General features: G+C 40.1%; 2 protein-coding genes across 2 annotated transcripts in view; both read right to left on the bottom strand.

The window, feature by feature from the left end:
* Window positions 1-740: 740 nt before the first annotated feature.
* id3 (inhibitor of DNA binding 3) lies at window positions 741-2687 on the bottom strand. Its single transcript, XM_041972282.1, has 3 exons — window positions 2256-2687; window positions 1872-1945; window positions 741-1456 (listed from the first exon to the last, which is right to left on the bottom strand). Exons 1-2 carry the CDS (start codon window positions 2553-2555, stop codon window positions 1892-1894), a joined length of 354 nt encoding a protein of 117 aa, XP_041828216.1. The 5' UTR covers window positions 2556-2687; the 3' UTR covers window positions 741-1456; window positions 1872-1891.
* A 13197-nt stretch (window positions 2688-15884) lies between these two features.
* si:ch1073-358c10.1 (peptide methionine sulfoxide reductase MsrA) overlaps window positions 15885-17757 on the bottom strand; it is a 43885-nt gene continuing 42012 nt past the window's right edge. Inside the window, exon 7 of the mRNA XM_041972503.1 lies at window positions 15885-16791. The gene's annotated coding sequence lies outside the window, so the exon portion shown is untranslated. The remainder of the gene's footprint in view (window positions 16792-17757) is intronic.

The following is a 17757-nucleotide window of genomic DNA, read 5'->3' as shown; positions in this document are numbered from 1 at the left end:
GGCTTACGTCAATAACTCTTTCATATCACTAGGTGGTGCTGTAGTTTTATTAATGGTAGCAGGCTGAGGGTTAGAACTAGGTCATCAAGTCTACAGGAAACTGGAGGATGAATTTCCAGTTTGTCTTTTTAGATGATTAAGAGCTTAAATAAAAATATGAGCAGTAAGACCACAAAATGCCAGTGTATAGTGATCGAGATGAGACACTGATACACATAAGTCCTGAATTTCCAGACAAATCCAAAAAGTAGATCCGGCATTTTGGCTCTTGAATTGAAGGTATTATTTTCCTTAATACCCATTGTGCAGACAAATGATTTAATAAAAGAAGCCTCAAATTTACAATACAAACCAAATTTTCCTTGGACACAACCCCAGAGATGATGTTCGTCAGCTTCTGAAGTCAAGGCCACAAAGTTTTAAGCTGTTCTATAATTGTTAATAACTCCTGACATAATTTATGAACGACCAAGTTCACTTGATTCAGCTTCTTCACTATGTAGGAAGTTCAAGCTGCTTCAACTGTTTCTAACTCTTGCATTGGAAAAATAGAAACTTTCACAGGAAACTCCCTTTTTCTGATTTCCAACCACTTAACCTCCAGATTCATCTGAATACATCCTGTTGTATCAGCACTTCACTGCCATCCAAAGCTAAAACGTCAGCATCACCCCAGTTTTCTTTGAAAACTAGCTCAAGCTCATTCATTCAGTCATACTAAATACTCCACAACAGCCAAATTACTTCACGTTTTTTCTTTTTATTTCATTACATAACATACATACAAAGCAAAACTTTATAATAAAGAGTTTATGAAACTCATGGCACACTGTCTGTAGAAATATAACAATCCCCACAAACATTTGTAATTAACTCTAGTATAGAGTTTGGATTATAACGAAGAAAACTCCCATGAAAAAAATATAGACTTCCAAAAAAAAACGATACCTTACATATCAACAGCAGATATGTACACATGCCAAAGTTTTAAGATTTCAGATCACTAGAAAACATTGTTTTAGGGTGATAATGACGTGAGGTGATACAATACTTGTAGATTCAGGATGGGTGTGGAGATTAGACCCACAAAGTCTTTTTAGGATGCAATACAAAAATAAAAAGGAAATACAAAGGACAATGTACCAATATTTCTACTTCTATCTATAAGGAATCCCAGGTTTTATGAGGAAGACATACACAGCTGGTCGCTTTCAGTTTCCAATCCTGGCTTCTGCTTTGGTGTGCTGATTTGTCTGTCCAGGAGGCAAAGAATGAGTCTCTGTTTTCTTACTCATGCACTACTGTTGATCCCCACTCATCTAGGAAACGGTCCACGTTTTTCTCTTTCTTTAAACCCTTCTCTGTCTTCTCCTTCTCTCTCAAATACCTAGCCCACCCTTTCTGCCCCTCTTGTCCTCTTGCCCAGAGTGAAGTGGAGACATGTGTTTCCCTGCACCTGCATGGAGAGAAAGGAAGAAAAGTGAAGTCAGATCTCTCCCTCTCACCCTCCCTCCCTGCAGAGGGGAGCAGACAGACTGGCGCCTAGCATGGAACTTTCATTAACCCCAGGCAGATAGCAATGAATCCGCTTCACAATCACTGGCCTGTCTAATTGGAAGCATGGTGAATATGGAGCAAAAGGGAGGGGGGGTTCTTTTTTTAAACATCAATGCTTACACGAAGTTGTATAATTTATTTCTCTTGGAAAGTTTAAACCACTGATGTTGCAAAAAATGAACGAATGGCTGAAGGATGTGTGGCTCAACGAGCACAAATACTAAGAGGGATGTGCTAAATGTGTTTTTAACACATTCGTCTAGAATTTGTATTTGCGGAGAAATCTTAAAATAGACAGGAGAATAATTACGTACCATAATGCGCCATCCTTATCTTAATGGCACAACCGCCCTTCTTCTTTGGAGAAATTGCGAGTAATGTCCGCAGTCTGAATAAAAAGCAGAGAGACAAACAGTGTAAGCATCTGGAAACAGCATTAATCAGACTCTAAGAAGAATAGATTAATCGTAAAATATAATCAGAGATCATTATCTGCCGCTGTACCACAAAAGTCTAAAATAGACTGTGAGCAGGGACGCATGCTGTGTTGAAAAAAAGGTTCTAAACTTAATCAAATTCACAGAATAGCTACGGATTTAAATTCAGATCAGAATACCCTCAAAAATAGCCGACAACTTGTAAATGTCAGTGTTGAAGGACAAGCATCAGTCCAGCCTGCAGCCCTCATCTTTTCTCACCTTTATTGACAAAACCATCTCCGGCGTGGCAGTGTCCTCTGTCTCCAGCGCGATCTGCAGGTCGAAGATGTAGTCGATAACATGTTGGAGGATCTCCACCTGGCTGACCGATTTGTTCTGCGGGATGCTCGGAACCAGCTCCTTCAGTTTGGAGTAGCAGTCGTTCATGTCGCACAGGGCGCTCACCGGCTCGTCTAAACACGAGTGTTTATTCCGGCTGATGGCGAGGCTCTGCTCCGAAATGCAGCACACGGCCTTGTAGCAGCTTCTCACGGAGCGGACGGGACTGATGGCTTTCATGCTGAAACAGCCTAGCAAGAGAGACGATAACAAAAGTCGAGTTTTTTTGTTTAGATGCAGGTTGGTCGCGGTCCCCTTCGTGCTTCGGTCTCCTACTCACTGTCCTCAACAGCTACGACGTTGTCACAGCAGAGTACAGATAGGTTTTTATACACTGAGCGTCTGGATACGCCCCCTTTTTCGCATCGTGTTCTGATTGGCCAATGTAAAAATGAAGCCCGATCTTATTGGTTTATATCACCTTGCAGAAAGGCTAAGAAGAATGAGGAAATTGGGATAGGATGGCCTGAAGGGGCTTGTCAATTAATTAGTAGTTTTGCCAGGTAGTGGTATTTAATTTAGATACATATACGTTCCAAAGTATGGTATTTTTTAAATTTACAAGAACACAGAGGTAAAATAAGATTCCTTCTCTTTTAAATCTCTTGTAAACTGAGAGTAACAGGAAAGAAAGTATCTTTATTTAAACATTAAAATCTATAGTATCTATTCCATTTTGACTCACTCATCTAAAGACTGTCATTAAAATTTTGCTTTATGGTTGACTGCGTCCAGCACTTGAAAACACAACGTGGATTAATCTATTTAGTACAAATATGTATGCCTACTAAAACATTAATACAATTTCACGAGTTTTTTTCGTAATCACACCCCAAAAATGTTACAAAAATAACATATTAAAATACATGTAGGTAAAAGGTCAATGGAAAGCCGGGTTATTTCTTAAAGAATCAATTGCGAAATCTGTCATTTCACAGGCTCTTGACTGACTAATACGATGGGAGTTTATACTCCTATTCAGCGTCCTTCTATACATCTTTATTCTTACTTAAGTTATATTAGGAAAATGTGCAATTAAGCTGGCAAGTCACTTATTGGCAAAATCTAACAATTTCTGTGTGAAATTGTCTTAAAAGTTACATTTGAGCAAGGCCAAATGTTGCTCCCTTTTAGTTTACATCAAAGCACGTCCCGTTCTGCTCCTATTTGGGTCTTATTTTCCCCTTTTCTCACAATCCTGTTTTGTGGAGGAATGCAGGCCTGAGCCAGCTGTGTGTCCTATCCCGGCCCAGCTGTGTTGATCTAACGCGCCAGTCCCAGACATGCTGGCGCCAGCCTCCCAACGTCATCCATTCACCCCGACGTGCACTCCCCTCTTTGGCAGACGGCCCGCCCTCCCCCGTGAACCATCAGAGGGGAAAGAAGCAGAGGCGCTCAGAGATCCGATTGGCTGACCTGTTCTGTCACTCAGCTATCAAGGCTCTATCCACCCTCCCACCTCTACGCTTTTCTCTTCTTGGGTCTGTAGTCACACTCAGTGAAATTAAATGGAAAAACTTTCCAAACACGCCACTTTTGTAGCGATTAATACACACGAATCGTTTAATGAAAAGTGGCAGCACGATAGTTTTTAGTCTCAAACCACAATAAACACGCTGTTGTTGAAAACGAGGCAAATAAATGTGGGCTAGGACTAACCTACAGTAAAATTAGGAAAAACAATCCAGTAGCACGAGACGTGCCAAAATAGTAAACTGAGATGTTGCAATCAGTCTCACAGAGATGAGGGTGTGAACTTGTGTAATGTTATTTTAATCAGGCTATGGCGAAACTGGCAAAAAGTTAAACTCCTGTTGTCTGTGAGGCAACAAAATTGCATAAGGTATAACACAAGATGCACCACATTCTTATCTCAAATCTGTTCACATGTGTGCGTAAATACGCACGGCTGGAGATACCCTTCCAATTATGCAGAGGTTTAACAGATGTTCAAGCCACAACTGCCTTCCTCATGGCACCCCTCCCGCCTCCTCACAACCGCTGACCCTGCGTGACAAGTCACTCAACGACCTCACTTTAGAGCAAACCATAATATTGAACCGTGAGACAGGACTTCGATCCAGTGCTGTTTTAAAGATATATTATGTGAGTGGCGCCGAGTATCCAAACAAGACTTTGACCTTAAATAGCTTTCTTAAATATGTCAAGAGGAGGACAAATATTGCTTCAAATTTCCCAGATCTGGTGGGAAAAGAGTTGCATTTGCTTACTTTGCTGGTGAAACCTTTACTGGGGCAGGGATTAAGCAAAGATTTGGGGGTTGCAAGCTTTCACGCAGAGATGAACAAAATAATTCAATCTCCAATTTACGAGTAAGGATCCACACAGAAAGGACTGCTCGCATTTTATCAGTACTTAAGAATCATGAAAAAAAATGCAGTTTTTTCCTCGAGCCTACCAATCGCTTGTCCGCATATTCCAGATTTCTCGGGGTAAATCTGTGCGGAACACACACTCGCACCAGTGTGTCTGGGCAGGGATCAGGTGCTTGTCGGAAAGGCCCCGGACACAATCGGGTCTCTCTTTCAATGGATGGGAGAATTCCGAGGCCGGCGTCAGTGAGTCTGCCTCTCTGCCCGCCCTCCCTCTCCCTGCTCCTCCGTGCAGCTGGACGCAGACAATCAAGTCATCAACAATCGTCACGCATAATTAGCAGCAGCCCCCTCTTCTCTCCCTTCTTTTTCTCCCAATTAAGTACTAATCCACTACATTTTATTTACAGCCACCTCCAATGAGGAATCATACAATATAAGATCAGCTCAACTGATGAATAAATGCGTGCTTCCATGGCTGCTGAGTGGGTTCTAATCTCATCCTTCGTATCATCTTTAGGTTTCAAACATCTTATCTCAACACAAAACGTTTCTTTTTACTTCTGGTAACAAGAGGACCGAGAGTGGAGTAAAGAGGGTCATCTTTGGAGACGAGGCAGAGGAAGGGAGCAAGAGAAAAGAGCCAAACTGTCATGTGGAGAGCCTGTCTTGCACATAGAAGAGTATCTTTTTCATCCACAAGTGCAGGCCCATCATGGGGGGATAATTGAGTAGCAAGAAACACAGTGAAACTTAATTCTTTGTATGCTTGTTGAGTCTGTCATGCAGGATTCCTCCTCCTCCTCTTCTCAGTGTTTTCACTCTGTCCTCCATCAAAGGCGCTACAGTCTTCTCTGTCAGCTTTGAACAGCCTACAGATCCCAAGCTTTTGTCCCTCGTGACCCAGGCAGTGACATGACATTTTATACACACTGTTGTTTTGTATCAGCCACTTGTTATTAATCTTGGAGTCTCTTATTCGATTTATAATTATTTTGGTGGATTTGTGGATGACAGGGTGCCTAATGTGTCAGAAAATGAATTGGCATGTCATTATTTGACTCAGTCACATACTGCCTTGTGTGAAAGTAAGGAGGCAAACTTTATAAAGGAATATTGCTACTGAGCATGTCTGCTTTTCAGGTTTAGAACAAATTCACGTCTATGACATGATGATAGTTTAATTAAAATATAAAGTGTGAATTAAAAGAAATGTAAAATATGTGATACAGATTCTGCCTACAAATCTGGCATGGGACAAAATCTCAATACAATTAAGTCACATTTTCTTCCTAAAGTTATATAATTGGCAAAATACACATATATTTTCATGTATTTTTCTGAATAAGGGCAAAATGGATGATGAAGCCTTCAGAATATTTGTTGTGAACTTGCAATTGTCCACTACAGCAAATGCCAAACTATTGGGCATCAAGATTTCCAGTAAAATATCTCCTATTATGCATGCTTTGATAGAAAAACTGCAGTAGCCTATTATGATTTAGAAAAGAGGATATTTCATTTAGACTGTAACACCTTGCAGGAACCGGTCAGAAGGTAGCAGTTTCACCCTCTGACTGCTCATTGTGGGAATTGTGTTGTTGACATTATCATGCTGTCAGATGGCCCCGTCCATGTCCTTGAGTGTGAAGATTTTCCTGCTTTCTCCATGAGGGACTGAAATGAGGCTGTGGAACTGTAGAGCAGGTGGGACCCAACCCACAGAAGGCCATAAAGCCCATGGCCACCACATAGGGGCAAAACAAGCTGAGTACACTGTTCAGTGTGACTAGACCAAGAGAGAGGCTGCCAGGTGCTGGTCACACTATTGTTTTGTCGTTTTCATCAACTGACTGGAACAGTTGGTTTATGCTGTAGCCATCCATTAAGGATAAACATCTGGCTGTGTGTAAGCAAGGCCAGACTTGGCGATTGTGGCTGTGGCCGGTTGGTGTAGGCGAGTGTAATCTGTTTAGTCACAACACCTTCCATCATTTCTCCAGTGGCTTGAGACAGGTTTAGAATTAGAAATCTGTTTGGTCATTTGGTTTCAACAAATGGAGTCATTTGGGGGGAAAATGGCTGCATTCTTCCAACAGACCTTCAAGAGTATGAGCTGGATGATCAATAATAGAAGATGTGTAGAGCCCAAATCTTTCGTCAAAAGCATCACCACTGTTCTCAAAAGTGCAAAATGAGTGAATGCAGACAGCATGGAGACAAAGCGGCTTGCTGTTTCCACACTGTTGGTGGAGAATTCACAGTCTGCATCTGATCTCACCCATACATCTTTTACTTTAACCAAAATGAAGATGCATGTTACAGTTTGTAGATTACTACCAGATGAACATTGTGTAATTATTTCTACAAAATACTCTTGTGGAATTGCTGCTCCTCCTGCTGTTGTGGTTGAATTTGTGGTCAATACAGTTTAAACTAGCCTGAGCTAGGATTTTGACCTTGCATTTGAGGACAAGGTTGTCTGGATCCCTGTTTTGTGAGATCCCACACAGCATGGCCTGTAAATAAAGTCTTTGAAAGTGGGATTCAGTTCCGGTCCTGCATACTCTAAACCTTGACTTTTAAACTCTAGCTGGAGCTATTCTTTTAAGGATATCTAAGATGGAGCAGAAGCCTGTAAGTTGCTGGGGAAGGAGCCAAATTTCACCATCGCGTGGATGATGGTGAAAGAAGTTGCATGAACATTTTTAGAGGATTTGGAAAGTCTTTTTTTTTTTTAAAGCAAGCCCACATATATTTTCACAAAGAGAAGACATGAAAACTGTAGAGGGAGAGATACAAACAGAAAATGAGTTTGGCTAATCTGAGAGTAATCAAATAAAGTGAACAGTCAAAGAAAATTTAGGTGGCAAATGACTGAGTGACAGACTTAAGGGGAAGTGACAGAAATGAGAAAGCTATGCTCTAACTATGATAAAAAGAGAGGTATTAAGGGAAAAGATGTGGAGAGGTCTGACAGGGTGGCGGCTGCTGCAGGGGTTCAGCTGGTCAGGCTTCGCAGAGGCCGACGTCGTCCCTTGTGAGTATCTTTCCACCTGTGTGTGTCTCTGTGTCATGTGTTTTTAGGTCAAGTGAGTCTAGAAATCTAGTGACTTTCTCCGTCTGTCACTGACGTTGTATTCTTTCCTTTGTCCCCCACCCCCAACATTTATACACACACATATACTTACCACCCCTCCTTGTCTTTCTTGTCTGTTCCTTGTGCTGCTAATGAATTGAAACGGTGTGGACTGAGACATGATACACAGCTGATACACACCCCCCCACACACACTCCTCTACACATGCACGCACACACACACACACACACACACACACACACACACACACACACACACACACACACACACACACACACACACACACCCAAACTCACACATACTTACCCTTTCCTAATCTGGGTCAGTGGTGTCCCTCTTGGTCACCCCTGGCGGAGCCCTCCAGACGGAGGGGGCAGAGGGGTAGCAGAAAGGTCTGGGCTCTCAGTGACCTGATTAAAAGCTCTTCAACACACTACTGAGCTCCATATCTAGTCAAACACAACACACACCCTAAGCTTGCTACAGGAGCAGTTGTCATTCTAACTGTCACATAGTTGCGTATATGTATATCTACATGTCTTTATTTAGAGAGATTTTTACTTTTTTGAAAGTCAGTGTGTTATCTGTCCACCCCCACCCCTTCTCAACATTAACATACCATTTTCCTGCAGAGTGGCTTTAATCAGGATGCTGTGATGTGAACACCATCATGGGATGGACACTCTGCCATCTGGTCAGCTCTATATTATCATGTTTAGGCTTGAAGGAGTAAATGCGCTTTGTGTGACACCATCATACAAAAAACATGGCTTCCAAATTTATAACAATCCAGCCTGCTTCATTGTGAGATAAACATATCTTCCTTGTGAATACATTTTTTTTGCCCAGACCTAGAAGTTGAGAGACCACTCTTTCCATTGTGCACATCAGTTATTGATGTTCTTACTGCTCACAAACCAAAAGTGCCAAAAAAAAAATAATATAAACCATTATTCCCGAAAAATAAAAGCTTAAGCAAAACAGGCATGAGTCACTCCCAAAAAGAGTAATACTACCAGGAAATTACGATATCTGCTTGGCCATGGCTACCCTGTGTGTATTGTATTCTGGACATTTCCTGCTGACATTCCCTGGTTACCCTGTAATTACCAAAAATATCCTTGTTCCACTAAGTTAAGTGTCTGGCCAAAGTGGACGCTCAAAGCCACTCAAGATTTCTAAAAATGTTGCTTCCTCCTATTCCCCAGAACAGCCAACAGAGGAAAATGGCCTTTGGAGGAAAGTTCTCACAAATATGAAGCACTTCAGTTTAAGGAAGATTAAGCATTTAATTTATTCAGTAACACTGTGAAAAAAATTATATCCAAAAATGAAACTGAACATGTTTATGCAGGGTTTATTTGAATGCTTTTGAATTCAATGTAAGGGGAACGCTGGTGAGATTTGTTAAGATTTGTGAATATCAATATATGTGTTACTGGTGATGAATAAATTAAGATGGCACATAGCACACACAAAAAAAAATTCAGGCTTGCCTAAAAAAAACAGACAAAGTATACATTTTCAGGACGAATATGTCTATTCCTTTAAAATGATACAGCTCTTATATCTCATCCTTATAAACTTATATCAAATCATAATATGATAAGTTGACATTATCTCTGCAAAGCCCAAATCTGATGAAGTGAAGCAGAATAAAATTAGAGAGGTTCAGCCGAGTGTCCAAAATGGCCATTCTGGCACATTTCGCACCAACTGTTCTCAAAGTTTCCCAGTTGGGGGCCTCGGATTTTAATAGGTTGAAAAACATATCATAGCGATGCATGTCAGCTCTACAAAAAGATAAACATGTACAATACATAGTCAACAAATGTAAGGCTTGGGGGAAGTTTGGAGTTTGGAGGTTTGAATATGGAAATGGTTCTTATGGACCTCACATCAGCAGGCAACTTGTTCCAGGAAACTGGACCACTTAAAGCAACTTCAGATTTGGGTCTAATTCTGGATATAAGTAGAAGATCTGTACCTAATAATCCAAAAAGGCCTCTGTAGCAAGTCATAGTTGTATCATAATTTAGTCCTTTTTGTAAAGATAATTCCATGCTGTGAAGTGACTTTAGCTAACGAGTTTCATGTTCAAAGCGCTGTGTACGTGTGTTATTTTGGTATAAGTGGAGCTTTATTGTTGATTATTTAGTTCATCCTCCACATATAGAGCAGACTAACATGATGGAGATAAATGAATGCACCAATTTTCTGTGAGACTGTTTGGAAAATTTTCTACATTTTGATCAGTGGTAGAAAACCACTCTGACTCAGACTAACTTGTTCCCTGAATTTCAGAAACAGCTATGGCAAATGTGAATCAGTTTTCTGCCTGTGGTTTTTTTTTGGATGCTTTTGCTATGTTTATCCGGGAAAAAAAACAAAAAACAAAAGATAAGATCAATGAAAGGGTTGTGTCATTCTTGTAAACTGTTACAGTTTTATTCTTTTATATATATATATATTTATATAGATTTTTTTAGATATCTGTCCACATAAATAAGACTCAGATTGGTGGAATTCCATTTGTGTTGCTCAACATAAGATCTTGCCTCCCTTAGAAACAGTGTCAACTTTGGCTCACTGATACTCTTTTTTTTAGCTATTCTTTCGGGGCTCATGACCAATAAACACTAAGGAAACTTTTTACAACAGTGGCTGTGGATCATTCAGTTATCTTGTTTTTAAGAGCCTTTTTAAACCTCTAAATAAAACAGAGAAAATTACTCCATAGTTCATTTAAATGAAACTTTTCTATTTGTTGCATTCAGATCACTGAATGACAAAAATATGGCTGTGGCTTTCATGTTGCTTTAAGGGTGTTTAAAGAGTGTAATTTTGTATTCTGTCACACAATTGTCATATTAGACGATATTTCACTGAAAGCAACTGTTTAAAAATCCTTCTTTTGGTGCAATGTGCAGTGTTCAACATCTTATTTGGCTCCACCTTAAAGATGTATTAGTCAAACTGGTTGTTCTGGATCCCGTTGCATACGGGTGCCTGTAGCAGCACTCTGACACCTTTGCAGCCACTTGCATTTTTTTTTGAAGTTGCAGTGCTATATTCAGCTTTGACAAAAGCATGACACCTACAATGTTCGTAGTTCAGGTTAGAAACACCTACGCCATTCCAAATTCAAAGAGATAGGAAACTTTTTTCATTCGTCATAACCACGTCTGCATGTGTTTACATAAACAGCACAAAGACACAAGGAAATTTGTGTGTGGTTAATTATTTCATCCCTTAAATAATACCAGTTGGTGTTGTATCATACATCATTGAAAAGTCACCTTTACAAAGAGATATAATTTGTAAGTGGAAAAAGCACGGCTGAAAATGTGGGTAGTAGTGTCCCAAGAAATGTTCCAAAATCCTTTGCAATATTCTCCTGTTAGTATTTCTCCCACAGAAATACGAGGTAAAAAATAACAACAATAAAACAAAACAAACAAAAAAAGCCAACACATAAGGACCATTTTGGCACAATTCATTTTACACTGTCAGGGACCTCAGTAGTACGTGGAAGGTGGAAGATCGATATCCTCATGCTGGTCACCAGCCTGGACACATTTGCTGTGGGATGGTGCCCCGTTCCTCAACCAGGAGTTGTTGAAGGTCAACCATTTGGGTTGTGTTGTTTCTCTTCGCATGTACACCATACCCAAGCTGATCCCACAAGTGTTAAACTGGGTTACAGTCTGAACTCAGGGCAGGTCATTTCAACCTTTCTGCTCCCAATTTCTGCAGGTACTCTGTGACAATCCTGGCTCTGTGGAGGAGAACTTGTCATCCTGGAGGATGGAGTTTGGTCCCAGATTCTGGAGATATGGGTTCACCGCTGGCTACCGAATCTTATTCCAATATGTCTATCTACCAGTTAGGTGCCACTGATGTGCCAGTCATGCATCTGTGACTGGGACACACCTAAATGCACTTAAATCTAAAAACAAGATTGAATACCAACAGGAGAATATTGCAGGGGATTTTGGCACATTTTTGGGGACACTAACCATTCGTTTAGTGATGCACAATCCTTACAAGATATACCCCTTGTAAAGGTGACTAATCAAACCTCCAACAAGTATTATTAAATGGGAGAAATAATACACCAAATAAAAAATTTTCTTATTATTTATTCTAAGTTTATATATGCAGTCAAATAAAGACAAAAACACCATAAATAATCTCTGGATAAAATAATAAATAACTAACTAATAACTAAAATCATGTGACTTTAAGCTGCTGCTATTTAGATGAAGCAACTTTTTCACTTCAGAAGGACAAAGATGAGCAGTGACGGCATTTAGGGCCAGTGGATCAGGCAGATGACCTCAACACAGAGCTTTCAGATAAGGACAAACACTTCAAACAGCATGGATAAGCTTCCTCGTGAAGGACGCTGAGCAGCTCCTTAGGTCAAAACATAAGATATGCCTGAGAATTTATAAGAGGCAAGTCTATACTTCTGGTTCTGCACTGTATTTACAAAAGACAGTGGGTGTAATGTCTTCTTTTCACTGTGGTTTTATGATAATAAGTTCATATGTTTCTGACAGATGGGACGTCTCCTTTATCTAATCAGTGTTAAAACAGTCAACAGTGGCATTTTGTCACTGAATAGGCTTTGGCCTAACGTGACAGACAAGCTTTGGCAAAGTTAGAGGTCAGTCAGTGTGTGTGTGTGAGTGTGTGTGCCCATTCACATTACAACAGCCTTATAATGACTGTTTAACAGCTTGAGTAGTGCTCACCTGTGTCAACGTGTTGAGTGACTGAGTTAATTATTGGCCTCCAGACGTCGGCAAGGCCTCAGAGAGACAGAGAGATTACAGAGGACAAACTGAAGATTAGATAAACAGAGAAGCTACCTTTCTTTTCAGCCCAACACAAATCAATCTCAAGATTGCAGTAGTTTTCTGCCATTTGAATAATCCCTGATAAGCAAAATCATCAGTGTTGTCATCCACACTTATTTAAGAAAATGCTTATAAATTGCTTTTCTGTTCACGCCAGATGTGTGCCCTTCTTGTTGGGGAGGCAGATGATTCCACCCTCCCCGACCAACAACAACACTCCAGTGTTAGACTAACCTCCTGGTGACTTAACCGCAGCATCTGGCAAACGTTAGGCTTCACCTGAACCCACCGTTTATGCTGTAATCTGAGCAGCGCTCTTGCAGATGCGGCTTCAGTAGGAAACACTTGCTCTGTGTGTGTGTGTGTGTGTTTAATTGTGAGTGTGTGATCATGTGTGTGCTCTTGCATCTGTGTTCTGTCTGGGTTCAGCCCTGCTCGTTGACTTTTAAAAAGACAATTGCTTTTCAGTGCTTCAGTTCAGGGTGGGAACCAAAGAAGCCGGAGCAGGCACAGCAGGAAAGCCCTTTTCACCCAATGCACAATAACCACCCAGCCCCAGAGAACACAGTGCCTGGCTTGCACAGTGAACGCACAGCAGTGACAGTGCGCCGTGCACGTGGTTGCGACGGGTCTATGTGTCCTTTTGTTAGTGGTGACTGATGGATAAAAAAACAAAAAAACAAAGAAAAAAGAAAGAAAAAAACAAACAGACCTATAAGACAATAATCCCACACTCCCTGCACAGCTGGCATATTTTCTGAGAAGCTATTTCCTGTGAATATTCTAACACGGGAATAATGATGGCTTTGATTGGGCCCCAGTTAACGGGAGGCACTTCCTGTCCCTTTGTATTGGTTTCATTGTGAAGTGATGGGATGGGAGGGGGGTGGGAGGGGGCGAGGCAGGGTTTGAGGGAAACAGCTGCTGGAGATGACACAGTCAAGAACATCCCTGTGACCTTCCACCCCTGCACACACACAAACACAAAATCTCCTACACTACCACCTCTCTCACTGGTAGGCATGGTTAACTTGTGTTTAACATAATTTTCCAACTGCTGACCCAAATCGCATCTAAACTCCCACTGTAAGGTTGGTCAATTAAGGCTCATTACAAAAACAGTACATGACCGTGGACCATTCAGAATGATTCTCAGAGAAGACATTTCAGGCCATCATGCTGTGTTAATATAATAATAATAAATAAAAAACATGGCAGATTAGTCACAAGAGATACCATTTCTAGAATCTGGACCTAACAAAGAAAACCATACGTCTTAGCAGATGAGCATCTCTTTTGACAACAGACAGGTTTACACATACTGCCCAAATTTTAATTTCAGTTTTCATTATTTTAAAAAACTAGAATAAAGGATTTTACTTCAACAGCATCTTTAAAAAAAATCATAATGTTGACATGTGTATTCCTGTGATTGTTTAAACATTAGAGCAAATTATCTATTTATCTATAGATATCTGTCAATCTCTCTCCCTATACACTCACACACACACACACACCCTTTCCTTATATATATATATATAAGGAAAGGGTGTGTGTGTGTGTGTGTGTGTGTGTGTGTGTGTGTGTGTGTGTGTGTGTGTGTGGAGGAGGAAGGGGGTTGCAGGGATGTGAGCACCCTCTGCCCTCTCTGTCTCCAGCTAGTCTACTTCAACATCTGGTGCTCACATCAGCTCTCTTCAGAGCCTGGCACTGCTGGAGAAAAGGATGATAGCAGGGAGAGGAAACAGCTACACAAGCAACATAATATAAACAAGAAATAAGAAGGACAGAGAAGAACAAGGAACATTATTGTTTATGACCAGATTTGGGTGATTCTTTTTCAGAAGCCACTAAACATTATGCACTAGTACTTCCCAAATATAAATTAAATTAAAACATTAATTATAAATACAAAAAAAAAAAAAAAAAAAAGACCTGAAAAGAAAGTGTCTTTGTGGCAGGTGTGTGTGTGTTGTGCTGATGATTTTCCAGTGATCATCTTCACTGCAGAGCAAAGAGCAGATGAAGGCTGGTTAGCTTCTGTGGCGAAACACTCAGTGTGGCAGGAAACAGAAGAACCTGTGATCTCTGCAAAACACTAATGGAAAACCTTGCTCAGATAGAAAACACTGATCTGTGTGCAGAAAAGAGCAAGTGTGTGCTCAGATGTGCCTTCTACACATGCATAAAACACACATTTTCTCAAAACGACAATTACCTTTCTACAAAAGCTACACAGTCCACAGTTTTACAGGATTTAAGAAAAAAGAATATAAGCAACAAACAGCTGTTTTTGCAGCAATTAGCTTGAGAACCACAATCTTTCCTTTGTAGATAACAAGTATGACTTCCCCTACCAACACCCAAACAACACACACTTGATTGCTAAGCTTTAAATAACATCTAGTAGCAGCTTTTTTGACATTTAGAAAAAAAAAGCAATTTCTCTTCAACAATTGAGCTACACTGCCTGACAAAAAGAAAGATCATACTAATGTTTCGTTTCGTAGCTTTGACTGATTACAGCACACATATGTCAAGATTTATTTCCATGTAGTGTTGCATTACATTTTCACCAAGATCTTGTATTGATGATGGGAGAGTCTGACCACTGTGGTTTAATGGAATAACCTGTTCATTCAGTATATTCAGGTATCAGCTGACTTATTCTTCGAACACATAATGTTGCTGAGCCTAGACCTGACCAACTGTAACAACCCCAGATTAAAGCATTGCCCAAACAGGCTTGTACATTAACCACTAGACATGATTGGTGCATCACTTCATCTGCCTCTCTACCCTGATGCTCCAGTCACTCTGGAACAGGATAAATCTGGACTCATCAGACCACATGACCTTCTTCTATTGCTCCAGAGTTCAAACCTTTTGCTCCCTAGAAAATGTATGCCATTTTCTCTGGTTAGTCTTGCTGAATAGTGGTTTTCTTATGGCTACACAGCTGTTCATTACCAATCCGTTGAGTTCTCTTCCCATTGTGAGTGTGGAAATGCTCCTACTTTTACTATTAAACATAGCCCTGAGTTCTACTGTTGTTTTTCTTCGACTGATTTAACAGTGTTTACCGATCACCATCATTCAGGATTTTTTTCCCCAACACCTTTTCTTCCTCCGAGGCGAAGGTTCCCCACTTTCCTTCCAGTTTTTAATAATGTGTTGGACAGTTCTTAACCCAATTTTAGTAGTTTCTGTAATCTCCTTAGATGTTTTCTCTGCTTGATCCCAGTGATTTGACCCTTCTTAAACAGACTCACATCTTCTCCTCGACCATGGGATGTGTCTTTTGACATGGATGCTTAAGAAATGTGTAGCTACTCATTGCATTGTTGGGGTTAAAAAACTTATTGCTAGCTGAAAGATAACCCCCCATGCAGTAATCATCCAATATGAGAATCGTACCTATCTGCTTAGTTAAATCCAGGTGGTGACGTTTTGTTTTTCGCCAGGCAGTGTATATATTGTATAAAGTTAAACATGATTTACATATCTCAAGTTTTGCTTTTGCTTAATAAGAGCACTTTCTCTAAAGTTAAATGCATATATACTTACATTAGTAAAAAGCTAAATAAAAAGTTATATCTTCTGTAAACTGTCAAAGAGCTGAACATTTAGTCATAAAGTTAAAACACAGACATTAATTTAAACCATTTAAGCAAGAAATTTATCTTTGTTTTGCATATTTTCGGAATGATCAAAAGAAAAACACCAAAAGAAAATTTAAGGCTTAGATTACTTTAATAAATATCTGTATGAAAATTGAATTACTATTGCTTCTTACTGCTATGGCTTTTCACAGTTGTTACAAAAATACCATTTCAAAGCTTTAGCATTCTTGACTCCTCAATCAGTTGCCACAAACCCCTTTAAGCAGCTGCCCAGTTCTCAAAATATTAAAATAAATAATGCTCACAGCAGGAGAAGCTTACAAGAAGATAGAAATGAGTTTCCAGGTATATGTTTAATTATTTCACATAATTTAGAAGTGACCAAAAACAGAGAACGTTTTGAAGATGTACCGAAAAGACAAATCAAAACCCCGGTTTGACTACGGAAGGAAGATTCATCAGACTTTGAAGAACACGGCTGCCTTCATGAACTCCCTAGAAAGAGAAGAAAAAAAAAGGAAAAGAAAAAACTTTCTTGTGACATCACCAAATAATTCAGTGACACATTTTCAAGTAACCATGTGTAAGTCTGAAGTAGTTTTGGAAACAATCCTAAAACAATTACAGTATGACTTTGGTTCCTCTAAACACCAGAAAATTGTGAATGCAAACTAACATAGTCTGTAAAAAGACTGAAGATAAGAGGAAGAAGAGGAGGGCTTCTATAACAACATAATGATCTGAAACATATGTCAAAATTCACGTCCAAGAGATGCAAGCTGAAGGTTTGGCCACAGCCCTAACATCTCCACGTTAGCATATGAATGCATGGATATGTCTCTGAAGTGCAAAGCATACAAGATGGCCCAAGATTCTCCCAGAACTAGAAGAACTAGACCCTTTGTAAAGATGAGTTCTTTTATCCATTTTACTCTTGTATAGATAACCAAAAAGTTTGATCAGAGGTGCCCAAACATTTGTAGCCTGTCACTGTATGTAAAGATAAAAAAAAGGCCATGAAACATGAAGAGTGAAGGTTTGAACTCATGGAAGGTCAATACACTGACAGTATATCTCTATAACTATTGTTGAGACTATTCTCCTTCACACGCACACACAAGCACATCTCTGTCACGTGACCCCACTCTTCCTCAGTTTAAAAACAAGCATTGAAGTTGTTGTCTTCACGTGAGGACTTATTGGTAGGATCAGAGGTCATTTGGCCTCTAAAGATACTATCTCTAAATGTGAACATCCATCCATCACTGCAGAAACAGCTTCACCTTCTTCACCTTTCGTCCCATACTGCAAGTCTCCTCCTCCTCTTCCAAACCCTAGTCCACTGTTAACAACTGGGGTCCTGCAGTTGCAAACCCTTCTTTGATCCCCTGACCAGTGTTTCCTTCAGAAAACACCCTCATCGCTTGTAGACACAGACAGGCAGCTTATGGGAGCTGTAGT

Source organism: Melanotaenia boesemani, chromosome 20, assembly GCF_017639745.1.
Source record: "Melanotaenia boesemani isolate fMelBoe1 chromosome 20, fMelBoe1.pri, whole genome shotgun sequence".
Lineage (NCBI taxonomy): Eukaryota > Metazoa > Chordata > Actinopteri > Atheriniformes > Melanotaeniidae > Melanotaenia > Melanotaenia boesemani.
This window is presented reverse-complemented; position numbering and strand designations above follow the sequence as displayed.